At 38.7% G+C, this 26,724-nt stretch overlaps 2 protein-coding genes and 1 non-coding gene across 4 annotated transcripts; 1 reads left to right on the plus strand and 2 right to left on the minus strand.

The window, feature by feature from the left end:
* The first annotated feature begins 1,058 nt into the window (after nucleotides 1-1,058).
* On the plus strand, nucleotides 1,059-13,836 carry BZW1 (basic leucine zipper and W2 domains 1). Its single transcript, XM_066345585.1, has 12 exons — nucleotides 1,059-1,179; nucleotides 2,331-2,404; nucleotides 4,465-4,641; nucleotides 5,995-6,089; nucleotides 6,866-6,931; nucleotides 7,924-8,059; nucleotides 8,678-8,787; nucleotides 8,927-9,097; nucleotides 9,503-9,649; nucleotides 10,344-10,482; nucleotides 11,699-11,821; nucleotides 12,208-13,836. Exons 2-12 carry the CDS (start codon nucleotides 2,341-2,343, stop codon nucleotides 12,237-12,239), a joined length of 1,260 nt encoding a protein of 419 aa, XP_066201682.1. The 5' UTR covers nucleotides 1,059-1,179; nucleotides 2,331-2,340; the 3' UTR covers nucleotides 12,240-13,836.
* Nucleotides 2,974-3,101, minus strand: LOC136379275 (small nucleolar RNA SNORA27). The gene has a single exon (XR_010746753.1). It is a non-coding gene; the product is annotated as a small nucleolar RNA SNORA27 (small nucleolar RNA).
* Nucleotides 13,837-16,379: 2,543 nt separating the features above from the next.
* On the minus strand, nucleotides 16,380-25,915 carry CLK1 (CDC like kinase 1). Of its 2 annotated transcripts, XM_066345582.1 has the most exons (13): nucleotides 25,774-25,915; nucleotides 24,338-24,498; nucleotides 23,631-23,859; nucleotides 22,556-22,646; nucleotides 22,104-22,170; nucleotides 20,447-20,563; nucleotides 20,199-20,365; nucleotides 19,368-19,462; nucleotides 19,148-19,277; nucleotides 18,570-18,652; nucleotides 17,753-17,832; nucleotides 16,849-16,939; nucleotides 16,380-16,733 (listed from the first exon to the last, which is right to left on the minus strand). In XM_066345582.1, the coding sequence occupies exons 2-13, from the start codon at nucleotides 24,496-24,498 to the stop codon at nucleotides 16,590-16,592; spliced, it is 1,455 nt and encodes a 484-aa protein (XP_066201679.1). In that variant the 5' UTR covers nucleotides 25,774-25,915; the 3' UTR covers nucleotides 16,380-16,589. The 2 variants fall into 2 exon arrangements, with proteins under 2 accessions (XP_066201679.1, XP_066201680.1); XM_066345583.1 differs by lacking the exons at nucleotides 22,556-22,646; nucleotides 24,338-24,498; nucleotides 25,774-25,915 and having other exon boundaries at nucleotides 23,631-23,766.
* Between the last annotated feature and the right edge of the window lie 809 nt (nucleotides 25,916-26,724).

Raw genomic sequence — 26,724 nt, forward strand, 5'->3', positions numbered from 1 at the left:
GTCGGGAAACTATGGCTCGCCAGCCAGATGTGGCTGTTTTGATGGCTGCATTTGGCTCGCAGATAAATCTTTAATAAAAAAAATGTTAAAATATAAAACATTCTCACGTATTACAATCCATTCATTTCCTACCGCTCATGTTCATTATTGTGGGTGCCTGGAGCCAATCACAGCTGTCCTCCAGGACAACACCAAATTTTTATTGGATAATGTGTAACGTACACGGGTCGTTGTATGGCTCTCATGGAATTACATTTTAAAATATGTGGCGTTCATGGCTCTCTCAGCCAAAACGGTTCCCGACCCCTGCCTTAGATCAGTAGCATCAGCATCATTAGAAACTTGTTAGAAGCGCACATTCTTGAGTCCTACATCAGATTCTAGATCTTCATAATCTCTGTGGGTGAAGACCAGCAACCTGTGTTTTATAAAGTCCTCCAGGAGATTTTTAAATTATTGATTTGGGAGAGAAATATCGATTTGTTATCCACTTATGCATTCATTGGTTGGTTCCTGTATGTGCCCTGATCTGGGTCAAATCACAACCTTGGTCTACCTTGACAGTCCTAACCAACTGAGCTACCCTCCTGGGGACTTGGATGCCAAGTCCCCACAATCACCTGAGAGAGTGTAAGAGACCAATCACTAAGGGTTGACACCGCCCCCCCCCCCCCCCTTTAGCTTCGACTTCCGGCCCAAGAAGAGAGGGTCAATGGGAAAGGGAAAGGGAAGGGGAAAGAAAAGGGGAAGGGGCTGGGCGTAAGATGTCCCAGTTTCATGAGACTGGCGGGGTGATGGGGAAACTTTTGTTTTCCTAACCTTTCCATGTGCTAAGAGGCCAGATAACGACGCGGTGAGAGAAGATAGGCTAGTCGAGGATAAGTGTCCTGGAAACCTGGAACTCAATAACGGAATAAAAAAGAGCTTGAAAAATCCTCCTTTCTCCCTTTCCCTATTTTCCCATCCCCAACCCAAAGGAGTGGAAAAGGATGATGCTCGGCGCCACGAGAGGGGCGGGGCAAGGCGTCGGAGGGAGAAATCTCGCGATAGGAGACCGGTGGGGCGGGGTGGCATCTCTTCCCTCCTCCTCTTCGCGTTAGTTCCGGTCGCAGAGCAGAGATCGCCACCGTTGTCGCCAAATCTGGGATTTTTGGCCCTTTTCTCTTCGCCTTAAATTCGGTGAGGCTTGGCCCCCACTTGTCTGGGGTCCGGATTATGGCCCCTCGTCGCCGGGCAGAGGGCGAGGGAGGCGGCAGTCCCTTTGCGGCCCGCTTGGATCGGCCCGAGCGGAGGCCGCGGCATGAGGCCGGGCCGGATCCGGCTGCAGTGTTCGAGGGCCGGTTCCCTCGCATCATCGGGGAGGCCCAGGGACGGCCACCTGGGCCGGATCGGGGGCCCCGGGAGTGCGTCGCTGCGCTAGAAGGGGAGGCAGTGGCGGGGACAGCTGCCCCGCCGACCCTCCCGGCCTGGGTAACAAAGCCGCCGCGGCCTCTGTTGGGTGATGTACGCGTGGGGGGTTCCGGCGGGCGGGGCGGAGGAGCCGCCACCACCACTGCGGCCGCCTCCACCGCAGCTGCTTTCGCTGGAAGGCGGGCGGATGTACGGGGCGGCTGGGCCCCCGGCGCGGAGCGCTTCGGCGCCTGTGATCCGCTCGTTGCGGCGGCCGCCAGCGCCGGCGACGGGGTCAGTAAGAAGGGGCTGCCGGGCGAGGAGCAGCCCCTACGGTGCCCCGCTGTGACCAAGGGGATCCTGAGCGAGGGTCGTCTGTCCTTCGCGCGGGAGGCAAGGGAAGGGTGCGGATGGGGAGACATGTGCCCTTGGAAGAGACTGTGTTGTCTGGGATGGGCCAGGGAGGTCAGTTAATTTTTATGCAGGCGGGAGTGGTGGAGCGGTCGCTGCGGTCACAGGCACTACTTGAGGGTAAGGTCCCTCAGAAGAATGGATTCGCCTTTGACAGTGTCCTAAAATGGACCCAGACGCTATACCAGGTGGTAGTTTCTCCTAACTTTCTGGGGTGCTTAATAGTGGAAGGTGTCGGCGAATTTAAAGGGGACCGAGGAAGGGACCGAAAAATATGTCTGTGGTGGGTGATTTGCCACCACTCACTGGCGCTGTAAAGCCACCTAAAAGTGTGCTTGTAAGGAGAAACCCAAGTTTTGAAGTTATATTTAATTAAAGTGAAGGTAATTATTTCTGCCTGCTCAGGTCAGTTGTCAAGGCTGAAAGTGTGTTTTCAGTGTTTCGTATGTGACTAAACTAAGGTTTGATGCTTTGTTTTTTAAAGGAATGTTGTGGCACTGATTTTTAAGGCCCTATTTTTCTCCTCCTAGGGTGTCTTTTATGAATAATCAAAAGCAGCAAAAGCCAACGCTATCAGGCCAGCGTTTTAAAACCAGAAAAAGAGGTAAATTATGCTTTAAAAATCTCTCTCTTCAAACCTCCAGAATAACTCATATCTTGGTTCCTCTGGCTGGCAGTTGCTCGGTGCTAAAACCTTAAAGAGAAAATACCAGAAAGGAGCTTGAATTTTTAGTTGACTGTTTCAGATATACCCTTAGTATTTCTAGGTGGTTTCTTTTTGAAAAGTGTCGGCTACATTTTCAGTGGCAAATTTCATTTAAGCAAATTTTTGCTTAATGGAGGGAAATGGTTTATTTATAAAAAGAGACCACCTAATGTGATTGCTAATTTCACCCAAACTTTGAATATTCCTGAGAGAAAAAAAATCAGACTTGACCGGTGCAAGTTAATTATGGAACAGAGTTAACACTGTCAAGTTTTTTTGAAATTAAATGTTTCACAGGCTAAGTAAGAAAAGTACTAAGATTATAAGAACTATTCTATATATTAGTGGGCACTTTGATGAATATTGAGCAAGGTACTGCTACACTGGTGATACAAAGTTAATTGAGATGATGTAGTCTGATATATTTTCTGTTGGGCTTAATATTTTCCCCCCAATTTTTTTTTCTAATTTGTTTCCTCTGACAGGATGCAAGACACACACCCAGTTTGCTTGAGTTTTAAAAGGATTATTTCCTTTGCCCCACTTGAATGACCAATAAAGACACAAGTCCTACTGGCAAAGTGAAAAGGGGTCCTCAGAACTTTTAAGTGTTGCTCAAAAGCACACACTGACATTGTTTTATAGGAGATTTTGAGGAAAAAGAGAACTGGGGCAGTTACTGGTTATAAATTGTTTTTCAGATCTGAGTAGACACTGAGATGTATATTACTGAATCTTCTGTAATCTGTACTTGTAGTCTGCCCCCTTATAGTGGGGAGACCAGAGATTTGATTCTAGTCTTTGCAGGTTCACTTACATTTAAGCCTGTAAATTTTCTCAAGGGGAAGAACAGAAGTTAGAAACCAGAGCAATTTAGCAATAATGGGGAAGAGACTACCCTCTTGAGTATGTGGATTATTAGCATCACTTTTATATGAATAAAGTATCAAGTAATTTTATTAGCGTCAAGAAGAGATGGCACTTTCTGCTTCCAAACTGAGATCACGCATGCCCTCCTAATTCTTGATGATTGGGTCTTGGGTAGAGTGGACAACCATCCTGATTTTTCCCAGACCAAATAGAGTTCCTAGGACATAGGCCTTTCACTTCTAAAAACAAAAGTCCTGGGCAAACAGGAAGGAGTTGGTCACCTCACTGTGTGAACATTAAGGTAGCAGCTAACATAGATAGAGAAATCAAACCCTATCATGGAGTGTGATAGCAATTTAATAAAAGCTAGGTATGTACCCAAGGCAATACTTCGAGTGCTTTCCATCTAATTTATACCATCTGATATTCACAACAACTTTATGCAATAGGTACTCTTAGTCATAAAGAATGAGGCGAGTGGCTTAGTTAAATGCTGGTGATTGGGGTTTTGGATCAGGCATTTGACTTGAGAGCCCTTTTTCTTAGCTACTAGTCTTTAATTTCTCCAGCCTCAATTTTCCTTCTAAATAATGGGAACAAAATGGTCTACCTCACAAGACTGTTATTGTGGGGATTGAAGCAAGCAATCTACTGCTGCCGTATTCTGGATCTTAGTAAGTGCCAAAGGAGTAATTTTTTTAAAGAAGCATAAAAAGTGTTATGGATACTTCAAGAAAAGAATCAACAGCTCTAGTGTTTGGACAAAATTTCACTCAGAAATAAAATTTACCTGAAGTTTAGAACATGTTCTAAATAGTGGAAGAAAGCTATACAGGTCTGTGCCCGGGCAATCCTGCCTTATGCTAGCAGAGAGGAAACTTGCACAAGATGTGTGTTTAGTGTCCTCTTGTTTATTTGCTAGTGTTCCAGGTCTTAGGTAATCTAGCTTGTGTTTTTTCCAGCTGTTAAAATAAATTGTGATGAATATGATTAATTTATTCAGTGGTTATAACTTCATAAGGTAATGGTTTCATGGCATTTTGGTAATAAGCCTTTTAAAACTGACTGTTTTGGGGTTTTCCTCCCAGATGAAAAAGAGAGGTTTGACCCTACTCAGTTTCAAGACTGTATTATTCAAGGCTTAACTGAAACTGGTACTGATTTGGAAGCAGTAGCAAAGTTTCTTGATGCTTCTGGAGCAAAACTTGATTACCGCCGATATGCAGAAACACTCTTTGACATTCTGGTGGCCGGGGGAATGCTGGGTAAGTGTCTTGGTTTTGTGGTAAGTGTGCTGTATGTGGAGAAGATTGTTAGATTCCAGAATATGAACTATTTGACAAACCTGTCAAATTGGGATGACTTTTTTTTTTTACCCCCTAACTCTCATATCATAGCAGAATAGCAGATTGCCTGGCTTTGTTTAGCATTATATAATAAAAAAGAATGTAAGACATCTCAATAATTGAATACTGAGATGTTAAAAAACTTTTGATATTTTGGATTAAAATGTATTAAAATTAATTTAACCTTTTATTTTTAATATGGCTACTAGAAGACTTGAAATTACATTATGTGGCTCACATATTTCTGTTGTATAGTACTGCTGTAACTTAACACCTACCTTCACCCTCAATAGCTCAGGATATCTTAACAATGTGCTACTTAGTTATATATCTTCAAATGATGGTAATTAGATTTTCATATATCTGCTAACTATTTATAATACTGCTATCAGTAAAACTGTTTATAAAATTCTTCTTAAAATATTTACTAAAGAAAATTTCAGCCTGACCAAACAAGGGCGCAGTGGATAAGAGCATCGGACTGAGATGCAGAGGACCCAGGTTCGAAACCCCATGGTCGTTGGCTTGAGCAGGGGGTCACTCACTCTGCTGTAGCCCCCCTCCCAAGACACATATGAGAAAGTAATCAATGAACAAACAACTTAGGTGCCACAGTGAAGAATTGATGTTTCTCATCCCTCTATCCCTGTCTGTCCCTCACTCTGTCTCTCTCTCTGTCACAAAAAGAACAGAAAAAAAGAAATTTTCAAACATATCTTAGAATAATATGATAAACATTCTGTTCATAATCTGTTACTCAACTTGAGTAATTATTAACAATCTTACTCTATGTCCCTAACAAATTTCATCCCCCCTTCCCCATATTTTAAGGTGTGCATCAGACATTAATCCACAAACACTTAACAAATGTAATTAAAAGATAAAGTGTCTAACTTTTGGACATTTATAGCCAGCCTCTATGGAAGCCTGAAGGGTGGTTTTCTGTATGTAATGTTGTATATCAAAACCAACTTTGAACAGTTCCACTTGAGTGACAGATGAGTGACAGATTTGGCACTATTGATTAAGTGGTTAATGCCATAAGTTTCATTGAGTTGCTGAAGTGGGTTATTTTATTCCTGTAAATTGTTTCACTTTATTCACACATATTGAACCAACCTAGCTATGTTCCTGAGAAATTGGCTTGCTTTTAAATCATCCGTTGGAACTTTTATCATTTTATTTTATGAGTATCCTCACCAAAAGCAAGATTGAAATGGTTACTAATTTTAAATGATAGTCACTACAAATTTTTTGTGAAATATGCTTTAGCCCCAGGTGGTACACTGGCAGATGACATGATGCGTACAGATGTCTGTGTGTTTGCAGCACAAGAAGACCTAGAGACCATGCAGGCATTTGCTCAGGTAAAGAAAACTAGATCATTTCAGTTAGCTACTATCCATCTGAGTAACGTTTAAGGAAAATTCTGCGTTTAAGGGGTTGCAGGTAGAGGATTGAAGGAATTTTAATTGAATTGTTTAGAGACAGTGTTCTTGGTAAAATAAGATGAATTAGAAACTTCAAAATGTGTTGAGAGCAAAGTAGAAAAAGATTGAATTAGATCTTTTTCTCTTTGTCCCTCTAAAATGAATCCATTTTTAAGAAAGAATGTCTAACTGAAAAGAAAAATTAGTTCCCTGTCATGATTTCCATCATTCTGCATGTAACTTTTAAGGTGAAAGAGTTTAGGCAGATTAGTTTACCAATCAAAATCTCATTTGAGGTTTTCATACATAGTTATGTTGCATTACTGTGAGCAAAGATTTCAAGTGCATCTAACGGATAATATATGTCACTAGGAAAGTAGAACTATATTGTATGATTGTATTCTACTAATATCCTACAAATGGGTAAATGACTTATATTTGAGCAATAATTAGTGTTTGCTTTAATATCTGTCAATAAAAATCTATTGCAGAGTGCTGTTAAAGTGTTAAGAGCACTGCATTGGTACACTGTAGGATTTGGGAGTTGACAGAGTCTTCCCAAGCTGGTTTAAACAACTTACAAATTTGTATCTAGTGGAAAGGTCACTTCTTTACTATTAGATCTCAGGAGCCCTAATTGACAGAATCTTTTTAAAGGAATCTAGCCTCTATACATAAAAAGTTATCATTAAACTTCTTTACTATTCTTTTAGGTTTTTAACAAGTTAATCAGGCGCTATAAATACCTGGAGAAAGGTTTTGAAGATGAAGTAAAAAAGGTATGAGAAGCAGTATGCTTTGTGAAAAAAGGTTGAGGTCAAAGAGGGGAGTACATATTCTTAATTCTGCTACAGATTGGAGATACTTTTAAATAATTGCTTCCCCTTTTTCGCCAATCCCCATCCTGTGTGGCAACCATCAGTTTGTTCTATCGATGAGTTTGTTTCTCTGTTCATTATTTTGTTTTCTAGATTCTACATATAAGTGAAATTACATGGCACTTGTCTTTTTTATGGCCGAGTAATATTTCATTGTGTTTATGTACCATAGCTTTTATATCCACTTGTCTATTGAGGGACACTTGGGGCTATTTCTATATCTCGGTTTTTGTAAATAATGCTGCAGTGGAACATAGGAATTCATATATCTTTTCAAATTAGTGTTTTGGATTTCTTTAGCTAAATACTCAGAAGTGGGATTGCTGAGTCATACAGTAGTTCTATTTTTAATTTTTTTGAGGAACCCTCATACTGTCTAGATTTGAGATAATTTTAGATATTTGGGTAGGCTGTCTTGAAATGCAGTTGAATAAATTGTTTAGTTTAATTTGCTGTACACTCTTAGCTCTGTCCAAACAAGTGGCAAAGACTAAAAATCAAAGTAAGATTTGTTCAAAAGATAGGGGGTAGGGGATAAAAGCTAAACGCACTGAAAAAGAGAAATTTAGCTTACTTGCTATTTGAGTCTTAGCTATACTCTGTGGTGGTACACAGACAATCTGATGTTTTTATATTAGGCACTGTTATTAACTCATTTAATATTCACAAAACTGTGAGGCAAGTTTTACCCACAGTTTAGATATGAGGATACTGAGGCACAGAAGTTAACTTGCCTAAGATCACTCAGCTAATGAGAATAATGAGTATTATAATTAAGACTCCAACATGGATAATACTTCAGAGCCCATACTTGTAACTAGTATAGTGTGCTTTGTTATTACTCTTTATATAATGCAATTGATCTTTTAACCCAAAACTCTTTATTTTTATAGCTGCTCCTGTTCTTAAAGGGTTTTTCAGAGTCCGAGAGGAACAAGCTGGCTATGTTGACGGGTGTTCTTCTGGCTAATGGAACACTTAATGCATCCATTCTTAATAGCCTTTATAATGAGAATTTGGTTAAAGAAGGTAATTAACCTTTAGTATAGGATAGTCTTCAGTTGACTGAGGGTGGGCTAGATAAGTGCATGAAAGGCAAACTGATAAAGTTGGGTTATAGTTTATGTAGATTTGACTTACGGAATAGTCTTTTTAACTCTTTAAATTTAATAGATTCATTCAAATTAGTTAGGCATTATTGTGTCCTTTTGGCATCCAGGGTTAATGGCTTGCTTTAGGCATATAGCAAATATCCAGGGTCCATTTACAATGTGATTATAAAGGAGAAAAAGTCCACTTTTGTGGTAACCCAGGAGATTAATTCCAATTGGGAGACTTGGAGTACAGAGTATTTAATGTACCTTATTTTAATTCTCACAACAACCCTGTCAAGTGTAAGAACTGTTACTTTCATTTTACACGTTAGTAAAGTTTAAGTAACTTGACTAAGAAGGGACAACTAGCAAATGGTAGAATAGATAGAGGAATTGGAGTTAAGTCGTAAGCACTGGCAGAGGCAAGTTCAGGGGTAGGTGTGGTCATAAAATGAGTAATCCTGTGTGGTTGAGCTATGGAGGGAGAAAATGGGGAGGTGTAGTCTTTGAAGCCAAGAAGATACTCTGTTAAGTATGCTCTTTTCTTCTCTAGGGGTTTCAGCAGCTTTTGCTGTAAAGCTCTTTAAATCATGGATAAATGAAAAAGATATCAATGCAGTAGCTGCAAGTCTTCGGAAAGTCAGCATGGATAACAGACTGATGGTATGTAACTTCTTTCATTTTTACCCCATTCTTGCAAGGAAATGTAATAAGGGAACTTTGTCATTTTTAATCTGTGAAGAAAAGAGAAGTTTTTCTTAATCTGATTTAAAAATCATTTAACTAGATTAAATTCTTTCAGGAACTTTTTCCTGCCAATAAACAAAGCGTTGAACACTTCACGAAGTATTTTACGGAGGCAGGCTTAAAAGAGCTTTCAGAATACGTTCGCAATCAGCAAACCATAGGAGCTCGGAAGGAACTCCAGAAAGAACTTCAGGAACAGATGTCCCGTGGTGATCCATTTAAGGATGTAAGATATTTTTATCTATGTGGCTGTTTTTGGCAAAGAAAAGTTTTAAAGTATTTCAGCAGAATGAGCTTTAATTAATAGCTACAGAATATTCTATTGGGGCTTTGCCTTGGTCTTTTTCATATTTAGTGCCTTACTGGTGCCCAGAAATCATAACACTTAGGGATTCTGTAGGGTTCAGACCTATTCTATCTCAGTCCCTTCCTAGCTAGTTTACCTGTATGTAAATTAAGGTTTGAACTAGAGATCCGTCCCAATTTTAAAAGCTCTTAAATGCGGTGCCCATGTGGTTGTTGCCACTTAGATGGAAAGGAGTTTTTTATGCTTTTGTTTAATATCTAATTTTGATGTATGGAGTATGTACATACATACATACATATACATATGATTTGGGTTCTTTTGTAGATAATTTTGTATGTCAAGGAGGAAATGAAAAAAAATAACATACCAGAACCTGTCGTCATTGGAATAGTCTGGTCCAGTGTAATGAGCACTGTGGAATGGAACAAAAAAGAGGAGCTTGTAGCAGAGCAAGCCATCAAGCACTTGAAGGTATTAGATTGGTACCCTGACAGAACATTGTTTTTAAGTTGGGAAAAGTGAACTATTATTTGCTTTTCTAAGTGTTTTATCACATCTGTGGTTCCTGGGGGATAATTCATTATTAAATAGACAAATAACATACTAATTATTGATGTAACTTTTTTAAAAGCCTAACTTGGGCTTTGTTTGGTTCAGAGGTTAAAAACAAATAGGTGTTTAAAAGTAGTTGAAGCCCTGGCCAGATAGCTGAGTTGGTTAGAGCTTTGTCCTGAAGCACCGATGTTAGCTGTTCAGTCCCTGGTCAGGGCACATGCAAGAGCAGATCCGTGTTTCTGGTTTTTGTTTTCTCTCTCTCTCTCTCTTCCTTCCTATCTCTCTAAAATCAATAAATAAAACTTTTTTAAAAGAAACTGAAGCCTGCAATTTGGTATTTCCTTTTGAGGTATTGGAAAAGAGACGCATTTTCTTCTTTTTCCACTAAAATACTAAACATAGTATTAAGTTACCTGGAATCCTTGATGCAGTATTGCTTTATTTGATGTAGGTGCTTAGCAGATTTTTCTGCTTTACTATTTTATTTCCAGTAAATAGAATATAATTCATAGTGGTTGTAGAAGATGAGTTATGTTCTGTATTTTAGAAATTTTATAATGGATGGTCAACAAAACGAATGACTAAATCTTTTCTCCCTTCCCTTCAAAAGCAATACAGCCCTCTCCTTGCTGCCTTTACTACTCAAGGTCAGTCTGAGCTGACTCTGTTACTGAAGATTCAGGAGTATTGCTATGATAACATTCATTTCATGAAAGCCTTCCAGAAAATAGTGGTGCTTTTTTATAAAGGTAATTTAAATTTTTATTTGTGAATACATTTAATAACCCTAGAATCAAAATAATTTCAATGAGTATAGTTGTCTGAACATCAGCTCCCTAAAATATTTTACTCTACTCACAGGATTGAATTGTCTCCCATTGAATTGGGTGTTTTTTAAAAGAAAGTGGAGTAATAAATTCCCAGTAGCCTGTGCCTCAGTGATTATCAGTTTATAGTTATGTTTCTTGAAAATATCTATACCTCCTACTTACTTTCTGCCACTCAGATTATTTGGAAACAAATCCTTGAAATCTTTAATGCTTAATTTTGTCAGTATAGATCTGTAAAGTACATGGACTTTTTTATTTTTAATAAAACTACAGTACCATTTTCACACCTAAAAAATATTAACAAAGTATTAAATATCCCTGATCATTTATCACAAGGTTGGGCCAAATAACACTTGTAAGTCATTATCCTGTGCTTTGTAGAATGTTCAAAAGCATCCCTGACATCTGCCCAATAGATTCTAATAGTACCTCTCCCCAGTGTCCCAGGAATGTCTCTAAACATTGTCAGATGTCCCTGACAATGAGTAAAATTGCCTTCAGTTGAGAGAATCACTGGTTGAGTTTTTTTTTCCTAGTAGGAGGTTCATAATTTGGCAACAAGTTGATAAAAAGTTTTGTTTTGTTATTTTAGGGCTATCATTTTACCTTTTACATTTAATTTACTTACTTATTTGACAGAGAAAGAGGGGTAGATAGGGAGAGACAGACAGGAAGGGAGAGAGATGAGAAGCATCAATTTTTCATTGCAGCACTTTAGTTGTTCATTGATTGCTTTCTCATATGTGCCTTGACCGGGAGGCTCCAGCAGACTGAATGACCCCTTGCTCAAGCCAGCGACCTTGGGCCCAAGCTAGTGAGCCTTGCTCAAACCAGATGAACCCACGCTCAAACTGGTGACCTCAGGGTCTCAAACCGGGGTCCTCAGCGTCCCAGTCCGACGCTGTGTCCCCCTGTGCCACTGCCTGGTCAGGCTCATTTTACCTTTTACATTTTTCTTTAAAAATTATTTTGTTGAAGAAACCAATTAAGAGAATTTTGAATACAGACTTATTTTTTTCAGTAGGATCTTTTTTGCCATGCAGGCCTTTGCACCTGAGATGCATTCTAATGCTGCATGAGTTAAGAGAAGTGGATGAAAATTCTCAGAATGTAATGATCGCTCTCTTCTTTATAGCCGAAGTCCTGAGTGAAGAGCCCATTCTGAAGTGGTATAAAGATGCACATGTTGCAAAGGGGAAAAGTGTCTTCCTTGAACAAATGAAAAAGTTTGTGGAATGGCTTAAAAATGCTGAAGAAGGTGAGGCTTTTCTTTTGAGCAGTTTGTTTGGTCAAGTATGAGAACTTCTTTTAGTGTGACCATAGAATGTCTCCACATGTGCTGCCTTCTTTCACTCCGCTACTATTGTTGTACCTAGACTACAGATTTTTGTTCATTTGTTTGCTGTAGGACAGGTGAGAAAAACTTGATTATTGAAATATTTTGATGGTCATAATATTAAACATTCTTAGAAAATTTGAAAATTTTGAGAATATTTATGTATTTTGAAATTTGTAAATGATTACTTCTGAATATCCCTCATATAAGTAGGGCATTAATAAAATTCATTAATTGTAATAAGTGGGAGTTTTTGCTTTCTGATACTACTATATATAATGCTTAATTGCATTTCCCCCTTTTTCTAGAATCTGAGTCTGAAGCTGAAGAAGGGGACTGAATTTTGAAACTACACCCTCAGTAAAGCAAACAGGAGTTGTAGATACAATGTCATGTCTCATGTGTCCTGGTTCTTACATCTTCCTACCTCCCTATATCAAGCATGATATAAGGGCTTTCATGGCAAATTTTATTTTAACTGTTTCTATCGTTACTGGAAATGTTGGGTTCAGCTGCAGAAGCTATATAGATTAGAATCTAATGTTGCATTAGTCTTTTCAGTTATCTTCTACCTCCTGTATTTTTTACTGTAATAATGTAATTTAAGGCCTTCCACAATGAACAGTTCACTTTTTTTCCTGGGTTTTCTATATAAAGTTTTCGAGATATGATTTGGTTAAAAATAATTTGTTATAAAATTTCTGTTTGCAAATTAAACTGTAAAAGTATCCAAAGTTTCAAAAAGCAATGATTTGTGTGATAATTCAGTATGCCCAGAGCCCTCATCAATGAAAATCTCATATACAGTAACTGAGTTTATTAACATGAATCTAGAGTATTTGGACCATTGCTTACATGTTAATATTTTCTTGCACTTTCAACCCAGATGTCCTTGAGTTCAATTGTTTGCTCTCTAGTTTTCATTTCTTAGTGAAGCCATGGAAAACAAACCTGAAAGTGAGGTCTTTGGGAAATCATATGTAGCAGAGGTGAGAGGAAGAAAGTTGAGCTTTTTCCCATTGAGAAATTTCTGCATTGTGTATTTCCAGGCAAAACAAATGGGTCTTCTTTTCATACCATTTTCAGTTGTATCTTAGAAAAGTCTCGTCATTTAACAAATTTAACACTTGTCACGCACTTAGATAAGAAAGGACTCATGAAATGGTGTGAGTAAAGGAAATGACTACTAAACCCAGTAAATTGTTGAAATTGTTAAGTCTTTGTCAGCATGTTTTTTGGGGACTAAATATAACTCATTTCCTGTTTGTTGGCTTAGAGTATTTGATATAAAGAATGGAGTACAGTGATAATGATTTGTCTACTTTGTTGTATAGGACTAGCTTCATTCTCTTAACATATTTACTAATGACTCAAGCATCTGGCTGTTAACATACTCTAGTTGCCTTTTTTTTTTAATTGCCATGAGCCAAATATCTCTTCCATACAATTGACTCATTTGTTTTAATGGTTACCTTTTAATTTTCCTCTTTTCTTGCTGCCACCCATCTATATATGTAGTCAATAGAAAACAAAATATGACGACACTTTTTGGTGGAAAGATTTCATCTTAAAAGTGAAGATTTTGAAAGTTTTGATTGTTGAAAGAAACTAGCTTAGAACAATGCCTCCAGAGATTGAGTGGAAATTGTCCCTTTCCAAGGTGCCATTTTTATGACTCAATAATTTGGTGTTTAGCAGTTCATCTGGAAGGAATAATGTGTACTATTGAAGTAGAGTTGTATAATAACCTTATGAAGAAGAGCATTATTACTGATACCATTGTGAATGGGGCAAAATTGTTAAATGAGTAACTGATAAAATTTTCATGCACAGGCAAAATATATTCAACTAGGTTTCTATGTAGTGATCTGCTTTTACTTTGTCATTTGTAGTCCGTAGGAGACTTGAAAAAAAAATAAAGTCCACACTTAGGGTTATATAGGTCAGTCTTTTTTATTTTTTGTAAGTTTCATTAATGTCCAATTATAACTGTTATATGTTCAGGCGTCTCTACTCTGTAAGCATTAATTGCTCTTTTCCTTCTTATAGCTCCCAAACTGTAAACACCTACACTGAGTTTGATGTAGCAGAAACTACATAAGCATTTCTCCAATCAAATCATTGCATGTTACTGCCAAAGTGTACCCTGTTCTATTATATACTGTGTATAGTGAAAGAATGTGTAGTCTTCCAGAACTACATTATGATCTTTGATCATAGTTTTTTCTTCGTGACAAAAGTAGTGTTTACTTACTACAATATATAGTAAATGGATGTCACCTATAACAGTATAAAGAAAGGGAATGCTTTCTGAAAAGACTGCAGATTATCATTTTGAATTTTAAGTGATAATTTTGGAACTCAGCTGCCAATGCCAGCCTATGGCCTCAAATATGTAATTCTTAATATAGATGTTAAGATTGTACTTCTTTGATTGGATGTTGATTTTCCTAACTTGGTGTCAGTTTCAAAGGATAAGTCTCTCAGATGCCATAATTAAATGTTTAGAGCTGATCATAAGTTTCTTAATTATTCTGGAGTACTGTCCTAGAGATACTTATGTTTTTCTAATGAAAACTCCAAGTACCAAAAACAAAATCTTTTGACAGCGTAATGGTGGTGCTGAGAGGAAATGCATGTGACTGAGACGGATTTCTAATTCAGTGTTTCTCCAAGTTCATTATCACCCTTCCCCAAGAAGCCTTTTCTAATAGCACCCCAATAAATTTTACTATAGATAAGTTATGTGTATTGTTATCTGCTTTATACATCAAGAGAAAAGATTTCTTTTGGGTCCCATTCAGGGATGATATCACCCTCACTTAGAATGCATACCCTAGTATGTCTTATTTTTAAAGGGGGACCTAGAGATAGATGTTTGCATTGGTTGAGGTGGTATCTTCATGCAGATCCATAACCTCGAGCAGTATTTTTTCTTCTAGTTTGTTTTCCAATCACAGCACACTTAGCCCCGGACAAGTCATTTCCCATTGACTTTGGAAGTCTTAAAGAGATTGATTGTAAATATAAGTAATTTGGATTCATTCTATAATACTTAGAACTTTAGATAACTGATTTAAAGTTGTTTGGCATAAAACTTGGGTCTACTGTCATACTCAGGTCGCTTGCAGGAACTGGCAGACTTGAGCTTTAAATGTAACACAGATGCTAGTTTTAGTGTGTATTGCTTAGCCTTAGACTACTGAATTACTTTGTAAAAATTTTTCTCAGATGCTGGTTTAAGGTGCCATGTAAAATAGGTTAATAAGCATTTCTGTGAGAATTGAGATGTAAATGGCTTGCTTTTTTCATATAACTAGCCCCCTAGTAAAGTATACCTAGTTCACCAGTCTATTGAGGCCTAAATTTAAAATGTAAGTTTTGTAATAAGTACTTTTTGACTCCAAAATAATTTATAAATGGCAGTGGATTTGTACCTAAACATAATCTGATGCATAACCGTGTGAAACTTGGTGTGGATCAGAAAGGCTTCCCAATTCCTTTTCCCAGCCATATCAAATCATTTTAATTTCCCAGTGTACGTACTTAATCCTTGTACCCTCATTCTAGAATTATAGTCAGACCTCTTCACAAACTGAGAAAAGGGTGAGGCTGTTCTATATATGCACTTAACACTGTCAATTTAATAACTCGTTAAGAACTTTGGTTAAATTAAAAGCTGTTACTGACTGGTGGTGTACAGTGGATCAAGCTTTGACCTTGGACACTTAGGTCCCAGGTCTGAAACCCTGAAGTCATCAGCTCCAGTGCAGGCTCATTAGCTTGACTGCGGGGTTGCCCGCTTGAACTCCCGGTCGCTGGCTTGGCTGGCTGGCGCTCCCCAGTCAAGACACAGAAGAAACAAGTGCCACGTCTACCGAGCTGATGCTTCACACCTCCCCATCTCTTGCTTGCTAAAACAAAACAGGACCCCAAAACACCTCAACTGCTTTTGGTGCCTACTATAGTGCCCTAGAGGAGACCATAGTAAACAAATTACTGAATCCTTTACTTTGCAGACTGTATCTAGAGGGACCACTATTTTGTTAAACTGTACTAGAATGTCCCAAAATTCTTGTGGGACACCAGTTTAGTTAAGTGAGATCTCAGTCTGGAAAATGTGTAACTATAGACTGATAAAGATCAGTGGTTAGAGGTTGAGGTCAAGAGGGAGGGATAAACATTTTTAGGAGCAGTGAAAAACTATTCTGTTGATGGATGTGTCACCATACAATGATGTATATTGTACTTGTTTGGACAATGATGTCAACAGCAAAAATAAACCTGAAGATAATGTACAGGCTTTGGGCTATTATGTCAACACTATCCATTAACAAATACATGCTGATGGTGGGGTGGAATTATATTGGAAACCTCTACCTTCAATTTTGCTATGAATCTAAATTCTAAAAAGTATTAAAACCATAGACAAAAACGAGACTAAGAAACATACCTAAAACAAATAAATGGTAGATTCACATGAATTTCTAAACAAAAATTTATTTAGAATAAATCACTTTATACAGAAATTAATGAAAAAGAGCTTCACTACTTAGCTATGTATTTAACAGATCAAATTATGGGAATACAAAAATGTAAGAAATTTACAAAAGCTGTACAAAATAACTTAATATTTAAAAAGTAGACTGATACAGTCTATAAAATTTCTTTGAGGAGTACGATTAGAAATCTATGTAGTTTTTTTTACAGGATCAAAGAAAGGATGCTTTAAGGCTTCTTTGAGAGTAATCCTGTCGGCTGGATCATACTCCAACATTTTCTGAATAAGGTCAAAGAGAAGCTCATGTTCAGCATCCTGAGAAAGCATAAATTCCTGAAAGGAAAAGACACAGTCAACAGGCTTTTCTACCACCATTTATAATTTTATTGTTGTACCATAAAGAGGGGAAGGAAATTCAAAGATCCTTCAATCAATGACCCAGGCTTACCTTCAGAGGTTTACAGCGCCTTGAAACATATCTGCCAGCAGAACTGTGTTCATCCCAGTCCAATTGATCATGATGAAAATATTTACGTTTCCTAAGAGTAAGTTGATATCCATGTTTATGTTAACAATAAAAACAAACTTACCTAGCAAAAGTGATTGGTTCCATAAGGTCTACTGGAAAGTTCTGTCCGTTTTTGGAATAAAACAAAATACAAATTTTTCTTGCCATCAATAAACTTTATTAAATAATATAACTGCTGTTATTGATTTCTTGCCAGAGTGAGGGCAATTTGTATGTCCCATTTTTGAGAAATGTTTTCTATTTTGATGCGAAAAATTGAACCAGTGCTTGTTTGATTGGTATCTTCATTTTTTATTTTTTTGCCCTTCAAAAATTTTTTTAAGGACAAAAACAAGTGATAGTTGGAGGGTGCTAAGTCCGGGGAATATGGTGGATGTGACAGACATGCTTCTGTAGCATTTCTTCCTTGTTGAAATTCGTAAAAATTACAGTGGCGTAAATGAACTTTATCAGTAGCCATGGGTACACTATCGCTTCACACATAAGACTAACATGAATCAACTTTTAGTTAATTTGCTACGTCAGTATGTATACATTAAGTGATAAAAATAGAGGCACACATGCGCCAAATAAACGTGCTTACGTGTTGAAACTTGTGATAGAAACGGACAGAACTTTCCGGTAGACCTTATATTTTATAGATCAAAAGACTAATGCTTTTCTAGAGATTTAAAAGTTAGAATAGAGATCATTGCTGGCTTCCCATCAAGGTAATCAGCTACTTAAATGAAAAGCATTAGTCTAACTTCACTGTTTTATAGTTCTAATCCAGACAGGTAACCAAGTAGTATTAAGGATGGTATTATTTACTCTTAAAACATACCTGGTTTTCTGTATCATATGTTTTGGTAAAGGTCCAAGAATCCTTTCCATCATTGCTAAATGCTCCTTACTATCATGTGTCTAAAATAAAGAAAACTTGTTTACCACCTATACTTCAGCAGATTGTGCTTTGTTCTCATTTAACATAGCTGCACCATTTCTAGTCCCTACATTAGACACAAGGAAGATGATTGCTAAAAAAGGCCAAAAGTTATAGCCAATAAAAAATATTAAGGCTTACAGAACAAAATCACCAGAAACTTTTCTAACAACAAATTTTTAGTTATATTTAAGATATTTTAATAAAACAGTTAATTATAAAAGTGTCAGAATTGGTCCTGGCCGGTTGGCTCAGTGGTAGAACGTCGGCCTGGTGTGCAGGAGTCCCGGGTTCGATTCCCGGCCAGGGCACACAGGAGAAACATCCATCTGCTTCTCCACCCCTCCCCCTCTCCTTCCTCTCTGTCTCTCTCTTCCCCTCCCGCAGCCAAGGCTCCATTGGAGCAAAGTTGGCTTGGTGCAAGAATGGCTCTGGTTGCGACAGAGCGACACCCCAGATGGGCAGAGCATCGCCCCCTGGTGGGCATGCTGGGTGGATCCCAGTAGGGCGCATGCAGGAGTCAGTCTGACTGCCTCCCCGTTTCCAACTTCAGAAAAATACAAAATAAATAAATGTCAGAATTAAGTAATTTTTATTTCTTTATACTTTACAACTAAGAGTCTATGATAAGGGAAAAAAGGTGCTACCTAAATAAAATTGTGTATTTGAGGTAATGTTCATTCACATAAACAGCACTTTTCCTATGCAAAGCACTTACTGGAAATACTGTAAACCCAAGGTAGTACTCAATAAGAATACATCCTATACTCCAGACATCACATGGTTGGGACCATCCTAAAGCTGCAAAACAAAGAAAACTGTTAGGGGGAAAATCCTCAATATTTCTTAAAAACAAATTTTAAAAGTATAAATCAATTTGATGTTTGACCTGGGCAAGAGTCTAAAGAAATCACTTAACCCAAGATTAAATATAATAGCATAATGTGTAAGAGGTAGGGCTCTGGAAACATTGGTCTCAAGTCGTAACTTGGGCTCTTGAGACTAGTGAGTCTCAATTTCCTTACCTGTAAAATGGGTATTATCACCATATAACTACTGGACATGTATATAACAGGCATTAATGATGATGCTTTACAACTGAATTCCAAAAAGGTTAAGCCACTTAATGTCCTACAGTTGACTATTTGTAACAAAAGCTCAAAATCCTTAATGTGTTTTATGATACTAACTCCTTAGAAAGTTTTTAAAACTTCCACAAAAATAAAACCTAGAATGCTAAATTTTAAAATTGCCTTCAATATAAAGGTTACCAAAGCACAATTAAGACATACTTACCTAAAATAACTTCAGGCGCCCTATAGTGTCTTGTAGATACCAACGTACTGTGATGTTCATCATCGTATGTCGCACTTCCAAAGTCTACAACTTTAATATCCGGATTTATTAAGGTACGTTCATCACGTTTCTAAACATCATAAATGATGGTTAAGGGGTATGGTATAATATTAAGGTATAAAACATTCATTTAAAACTCTGAAGATAATTGAAGACTTACCAATTTGGGATTATAAGCCTCTGTGTAGTCAGATTGCACAAATAAGATGTTTTCAGGCTTTAAGTCTGTGTGAGTTAACTTATTACTGTGCAAAACTGAGAATGAAACATAAAAGTTGCTGTAATCTAAGCCAAAAGAAAACTAATTAAACCCCAACCCCCCACCAACAACAAAAACCTTATGCCTTTTCCACACGTCTGAAGTGGTCAACATTCAATAGTGTGCTAGAAAACCACCAGAGGCAAGCGAAACCCACTACTCCCTTTTAATAATTATCCCACTAACAGCTAATTCCTTAAAAAATAAAGAATGAATTATCTTTCTCTTATGAAGTGGAGATTTATCATCCTTTAATTTAAAACTAGTGACTCTAGGTTAATATTAATTGGAATCGGTAAAGCTAAATAAATCATAGCCTAGATGACAATGTATTAATATACTTTACTCAAATGCAATTAAACTGACCAACTTGTTATCAACTATCTGTATTATCTTTCTCACACCAACTCTTAAGTCCTATTATGTTACATCCCATTTTCTTATTTTTCAATTATAGTTGACAATATAGTAGTTTCATAGGTACAACACAGTGGTTAATTAGACAACTTTCAAAGTGACCCCTCTGGTAAGTGTGGTACCCACTTAACACCATACAGCTATTACAATATTGCCTATATTCCCTACCCAGTACACTTCACATATCCCTGTGACTATTTTTGTAGCTGCCAATTTGTACTTTTTAAGATCCCATTTCTTCTTAAAAAAAGATCCAAATCACTCTGACATTAGTCAATAAACTCAAGCTTCTGGAAAATAAGTCCAAGTACTTACAGTTCACAGACTTGCATATCTGATATGCCATCTTCCTGATATGATCCAGTCGAAATGGCAGGAAACCATTTTCCTTAATAAAATCGTAAGTACTAAGTCCTAGCAGTTCAAACACAATGCAAATGTGACCACGATGCTCAAACCATTCTAACATCTGGACACAGCGGCTATAAACACATAAAAGATAACTTAGTACAGCTTCTTAAAATTTACTGGGGCCATTTTCTAAGTTCTATTTTGATACTTACAATGTGCTGCTGGGGTCTGTTGTATTTAAATGTTCCAGAACTTGTATTTCTGAGCGAGCAGCTTCACAGTATCTATCCACATTTTTAACTATTTTTACTGCTACATGTCTCCCTCCCCTGTGAGAAAGGAAGTCTCAAATTAAAAGAGGATATTTAATTGCATTTTTCTATCATTATCTTCAAACTGTACACTTCTTTGATTATGTGATTATATACAAGAATATTAGGTATTACTGCTTCAATTTGCATGCCAACTAAGACCCAAAACAAATGTAGATAAAGCAGTTTCTTCCTATAGTGCCTGTCATTGGCAAATATCACAAATCTTCCTTTGGCTCAAGTTACCAGAAAATTTGGGATCTGTTAGGGCATAGAAAGAAGCTGTAGCTCTCAATCCTGCCAACCAATAGTAGAAAGCCTCCTCTAAGAAATCATTTTAAAAAGCTTTGTCATTCCAAAGGGGGAAAATTTTTTTTTTTAATTCGAGAGGGAGGCAGACAGACTTCTTCATGAGACCCAACTGGGATCCACCTGGCAAGCCCACTAGGGGGTGATGCTCTGCCCATCTAGGTCATTGCTACCTTGCTCTGTCACTGAGCTCTTCCTAGGGGAGGCCATGGAGACAAGCTGTGCTGCACAGTGGGCCCAACTTGCTCAATTCACTCCAATCAAGCCATGGCTGCAGGTGAGGGAGTGAGGGACAGGGAGGGGGAGGGGTAGAGAAGCAGACGGGCACTTCTCCTGTGTGCCCTGATGGGGAATCGAACCCAGGACATCTACACGCCAGGCTCTACCACTGAGCCAACCGACCAGGGCTAAAGGGAAAAAATTTCAAATAGGGAACAAAAGGTAACAGAAAAATTTCTTATACTATCTTAAGAAATTCCAGTCAGTAGTTTATTGGGCATAAACCTGTGACACCAATCCAGGCAAGTTCTCAGCCCTGACTTGCTACCAAGATGAACAATGGCATTTTCTAAAAGTATAGATTCCTAGGTAACAACTCTGAAGACTGCTTCAAGAGGTATAAGGTAAGCAAAGCTCCAATGAATAATCTAAAATCAAGCCTGAGAAAGAACCACTATCTAAAGCAAAAAAAAAATGGCCATAATTGTGCCTAGTCACACATCATTTTCTAAAACAATTAAAATCTGCTCTCAGCTCAAAACTGAAGTTAGAGGCTGCATATACTAATTACTACTATTTAGAAATACGAACAGTATCTTTACTGGGAATTTCCCACATAGAAACGAAAAAAAGTAAATACAATGTATCTTTAGGCATGGTCAGAGCACAGTCTAAAGCAGGGGCCGGGAAACTTTTTGGTTGAGAGAGCCATAAACACCATTTATTTAAAAAAATGTAATTCCATGAAAGCCATACATGTACGTTAGGCATTATCCAATAAAAATTTGGTGGTGTCCCGGAGGATGGCTGTGATTGGCTCCAGCCACCCACAACCATGATCATGAGCGGTAGGAAATGAATGGATTGTAATACATGAGAATGTTTTATATATTTAACGTTATTCTTATTTTTTTTATTCTTTTTTAAGATTTGTCTGCGAGCCATAGTTTCCTGACCCCTGGTCTAAAGTGAATTCTATTTTCTATACTGTTGGATCACTCCAAGTACAATCTCAGGCTCAGAAACTTACACCTTACGATCAATGCACTCCACGACTTTCCCAAAAGCTCCTTCACCTAAAGTATCAACAATTTCATCTAAAAGAGAAAAACAAATCTCAGTCACACGAAAACATTTTACTTATAATAAATGCTATAAATGCAACTTTATTCTAGTTGATGCTACAAATTCCCTTACTGCTATTTTAGTGGTCATCACTGTCAAAAGACATGTAATTATTTTTAGGTCTAATTTCAGTCTTAAAGCCAATTTCATTTAACTTGATTTACTATTTTGGAAGTTCTACATAACAAACATTAAATTTCTAAAGAAAGCAAAAAGTATAATTCCCCCCACCACCAAAAGAAATGGAAAAAAAACAAAAAAAAAAGAGAAAGAAAAAGATTTCCAAATCCCTGAAATCTTAATCTATATAGATTATGTTATGTGAAAAGTTAATAAGTGTTGAAAAATATTCTATACATCTTGCACTTAGTACGTCTCCACTCTGACAGATCAGGTGACCCTCCTCATCATCCTCTACACTCCTGGTTCTTTTCCTTCGGTGACTCTTCTGGAAACGTCAAGTGGGCGGCACCAAGATCATCCAGCCAATCAATATACCCGAGTGAATTCAGGGCAGAATACGAAATTCATTCAGCGGGGAGATATTCAGGCATTCAGATACACGCCAGGCCACAAACGGTTGGCAGGAGCAATTTCAAATTCAGTCCCCAGAAATTCACAGGGCACATAGTTTATGTTAACAGGAGAAAAACATGGCAAGGAACAGATTTTCAGATAAGATACTCAAAGTGGCAAGGCAACAAAACATAATACAATTGTTTTCTTAAAAAAAAAAAAAAAGCTTAGTTGTAGCATTCATTGAAACATAATTTTAAGTGTCTAGTGTCCTAATTTATTATGTTGCAATATTGTAGGATGTAATATTTACTTGTCAAAACAGACTGTGGCCAAGTTAAGATTTCCTAATCTAAGAAAACAAAGTATTAAAACAGTAAATAAAATTAAAGTTCTAATTTTGGGGAGAAAAAATGATTTGGTATATAATAACACCAGGACATTTTAAATGTCATCTAAGCTGATCTCCAAAATAATACCCATCCCATAATGATCAAATCTGTTAAATGGTTTGCTCAGTGAAAAAAAAAAGATTAGAGAGCATGCTTTGCTAGAAGTTACACCCAATCATACAAAAATAAAAATTTTTGTAGTATGGTTTCAACTTATCAAAACAAATCAGATTTAAGTACCATAAAAAATCTGTCATACTACTCTGCAATCATTGATATTAAATAATTTAAATTCCCTGCACTACTTCAATAAAATGACAATCAGCAGTAAATTCTATTATGTAACTAGTATGTTCTGTACTTGGGGAATTTCCTATCCAATGCACAAATAGAAAGAATCCTGCAAGTTAAAACTGAGATGACTTCATCTTTAGCAAAACATTCTCAAATAATCAAACATAAATTAAACTTTCCTGTTTCACATGGAAAATAAAATTTCCTAAATATTTTAAAACAGCTCATACCCCATGTGAACGATGATGTGAAGTACTGTGGTGAATCCTGTGTTTGCTTTTATAACTACTTCTTCCACTTCTACCAGAAGACTTGCTACTATGGTTCTGGTATCTGCTTTCATGGTCCCTATGGTGATGTCCAGATTCACATCCTTGATTGCAGTCATTTCTATATTCATCAACGTAGCGTCGGCTATAATAATCTTTCTCATTTATGGATCTGCTTTCCAAATAATGGCTAGAAAAATTAAAAAGAAAACACCCACTTTATCAATACTTGATGTTAATACAAAATATCCTTAAATTCTCAGTAAATCTCTCTCGACTTATTAAAGATTTTATTTTACAGATGCGGGGGGGGGGGGGGCGAGTTATAAGTATCAAGTCCTAGTTGCTTCACTTTAGTTGTTGATTGGTTGCTTGTGTGCAAGCCTGGACCAGGCAGGCCCAGGGTTTCTAATCAGCGACCTCAGCATTCCAGGTCGACACTTTATCCACGGAGCCACCTCAGGTCAGGCCTCAGCAAATCTCTTAGGAGTTTGTTTTCCTCACCAACCAAAAAAACCACCAACCAAAAAAGCCATACAATTTTACAAACGTTAAAAGCCACTGAAGACAGAAAGGAATGGTAATTACAATTATTTATATATTTATTACTTTTAATTATTAGTAAAAATGTTTTTCAATATGTATCTGTTCTCTAACACCCTCCTTACCTGTCCGAAGTCTTAGAGTGGTTGTATCTGCAGCGCTTGTTCTCCCGGGCGCTGCTGGGCGACCTCTTCTTTCTCTTATGACCACTGTGGCTCCGCCACTTGCCACAATCCCAATCCTTCTCATCCCAGTCAGGGCAGTAAGCTCTCTTCGAGTGTCTCATCTACGTAAAAGACAGATCCCCCCCAGTTTTATAGAACCCCATGTCAACACCGAGCGATTATGAAATTCTTCTCTGCAGAGTCACTCTTCGCTGTGACGTGCCTACCGAGTCGCTGAAATCGCACCCCTTTCCTGCTCGCAGAAACGGACTGCAGGTCCATACACTCAGTTCTCCCCACTTAAATGTGAACCAGAAACTAGCCTCCAACTCACACGCGGCCATAAACGGTCTTCAACAGAACATTACTGTGCCGAGAATTTCTGTCAAGGACATAACCGCTCAAACGGCTAAGGGCTTCAGTCCGAGATGGCGGTAGAAGGCACAACTACAAAATGCCGTCTTTTCAGTGCCACTCCCCAACACGCACTGCACGTAGTAAAAGCTTCACCGAAAAGCACGCTTACACAATCATTTTAGGGAAGGGGGGGCATCTTCCTTTCAGAACTGTTTCAAACAAAAGTCGCCTGACCTGCGGTGGCGCAGTGGATAAAGCATCAACCTGGAAACACCGAGGTCGCCAGTCCGAATCCCCGGGCTTGCCTGGTCAAGGCACCTATGGGAGTTGATGCTTCCTGCTCCTCTCCCTCCCCTTTCTCTCTCTCTCCTAAAATAAATGTTTTTAAAAATTTAAAAACAAAAATCACTAACAATTCCACCACGTCTCTGCACTTAATCAAAATACTCCAACTGGGGTGAGAAATTTAACGCATAAAACGTCTGATCACACACCCCTTCACATACTATATTATTTATTTCTCTTTCCTCGGGTTCCTGGACAAACACCAAGGGGAAAAGGCACTGGCGGTTTTCTCTTCAATCCCGTAAGAATCAACTCGACGCCAAGCGACATTGCTTACGCCAGGTCCACAAGCCCCGTCTTCGTCTCCGTTTGCTATGACAGTTCCTCAAAGAAGCGCAACTAAAGGCAGAAGCCAAGTAAACAGCAGCCGCCACAGGCCGCCGCCGCCATCTTACAGCGCGGCCGCGAAGGCGCTGCAGACAAGATGGCGGCCGCGGGCGGCCGGGCTCGCCCTCCCCGCACCCCGAGGGAGGCGAAGCTTCGAGGAGCGCCCCCGCCTCGCAAACACTGGCACTACCCTCCGCCAGCGGCTAGGGCGGCAAGGCTCAAGCAAAACCCCGTTGCGACAGACTCCACAGAGCTGGAGCGGGCGAGGGAGAAAGGGGTCGTCGCGGAGACCTCGGGGGGGATAACCAGGCGCTCTCGGGACACAGAGGGGAGCCCTGACACCTCGCCCGCTCCCTTCCCCGTCTCACCGTCCCGGCCAGAGCGTCCAAGCCCAAGGAGACAAAGCTGCAACGCGACCACAGACAACTTGCGGCTGGCTGCGACGAGCTCCAACAACAAAATGGAGCTGACGGTCACTGCGTCAGGATTCTTCTCGAAAACACGGGTGACGCGGCGAGCGCGTCTTCGCCGCGGGGCGGGGCGTGCACGCGGGAGGGGTGAGACGGGGCGGGGCCGCTGTGTGCGCAGGCGCCGGGGCTGCAGGGGCTCTGTGGGCCCTGGTCGGTTCCGGCGCTGGGAACCGCGCACGTTTGGGGGCAGAGTCCAGTCTTTGCCTCTCAAGAAGTGTGTGAACGCTGGAAACACGGAAGGGTGTGCTGTTTAGTGCTCGTTATGGATGAGCTGAGTGTTTCAGTCAATCCCCGCTATCTCAGATGTGATGGTATTTGTAAAAAGGGCCTTTACAGAGATAAGGTTCGAAAGAGGTCATTAGGGTGGGTCCTAACTGGATTTGATTTGGTGTCTATATTTATAGAGATTAGGACACAAGCACACACAGGAGAAAGACCTTGTGAAAACAAAAAACCCTTAGCTACAAGCCCAGACGCCTCAGAGTAAAAAGCCCTGCCCACACCTTGATCTCCCAATTTCTGAAAGATTATTAGATCAAGGATTAGCAAAGATTAGCAAACTGTTTTTTAAATGGCCAGACAGTAAATATTTTACGTTTGTAAGCTATTTAGTCTCTGTCTCAACCAATCAATATTGCCGTTGTAGCACAACAACCAGCCAGAGACAATACATAAAGCGATGGGACTGAGTTCCAAGTCGTGACTTACAAAAACAGGTGTCCAGCCTGTTTTTTGCCAGTCTCTGTTCTAGAAGGGGAACTATATTCTTTTAAAGAGAATTTTGGTTACAAGCAATATTTTATTCTTCATAGTAGTTTGTATTTACTGCCAATTAATGCATGAAACAGC

The sequence above is a fragment of the Saccopteryx leptura genome, chromosome 7 (genome assembly GCF_036850995.1).
Source record: "Saccopteryx leptura isolate mSacLep1 chromosome 7, mSacLep1_pri_phased_curated, whole genome shotgun sequence".
NCBI lineage: Eukaryota > Metazoa > Chordata > Mammalia > Chiroptera > Emballonuridae > Saccopteryx > Saccopteryx leptura.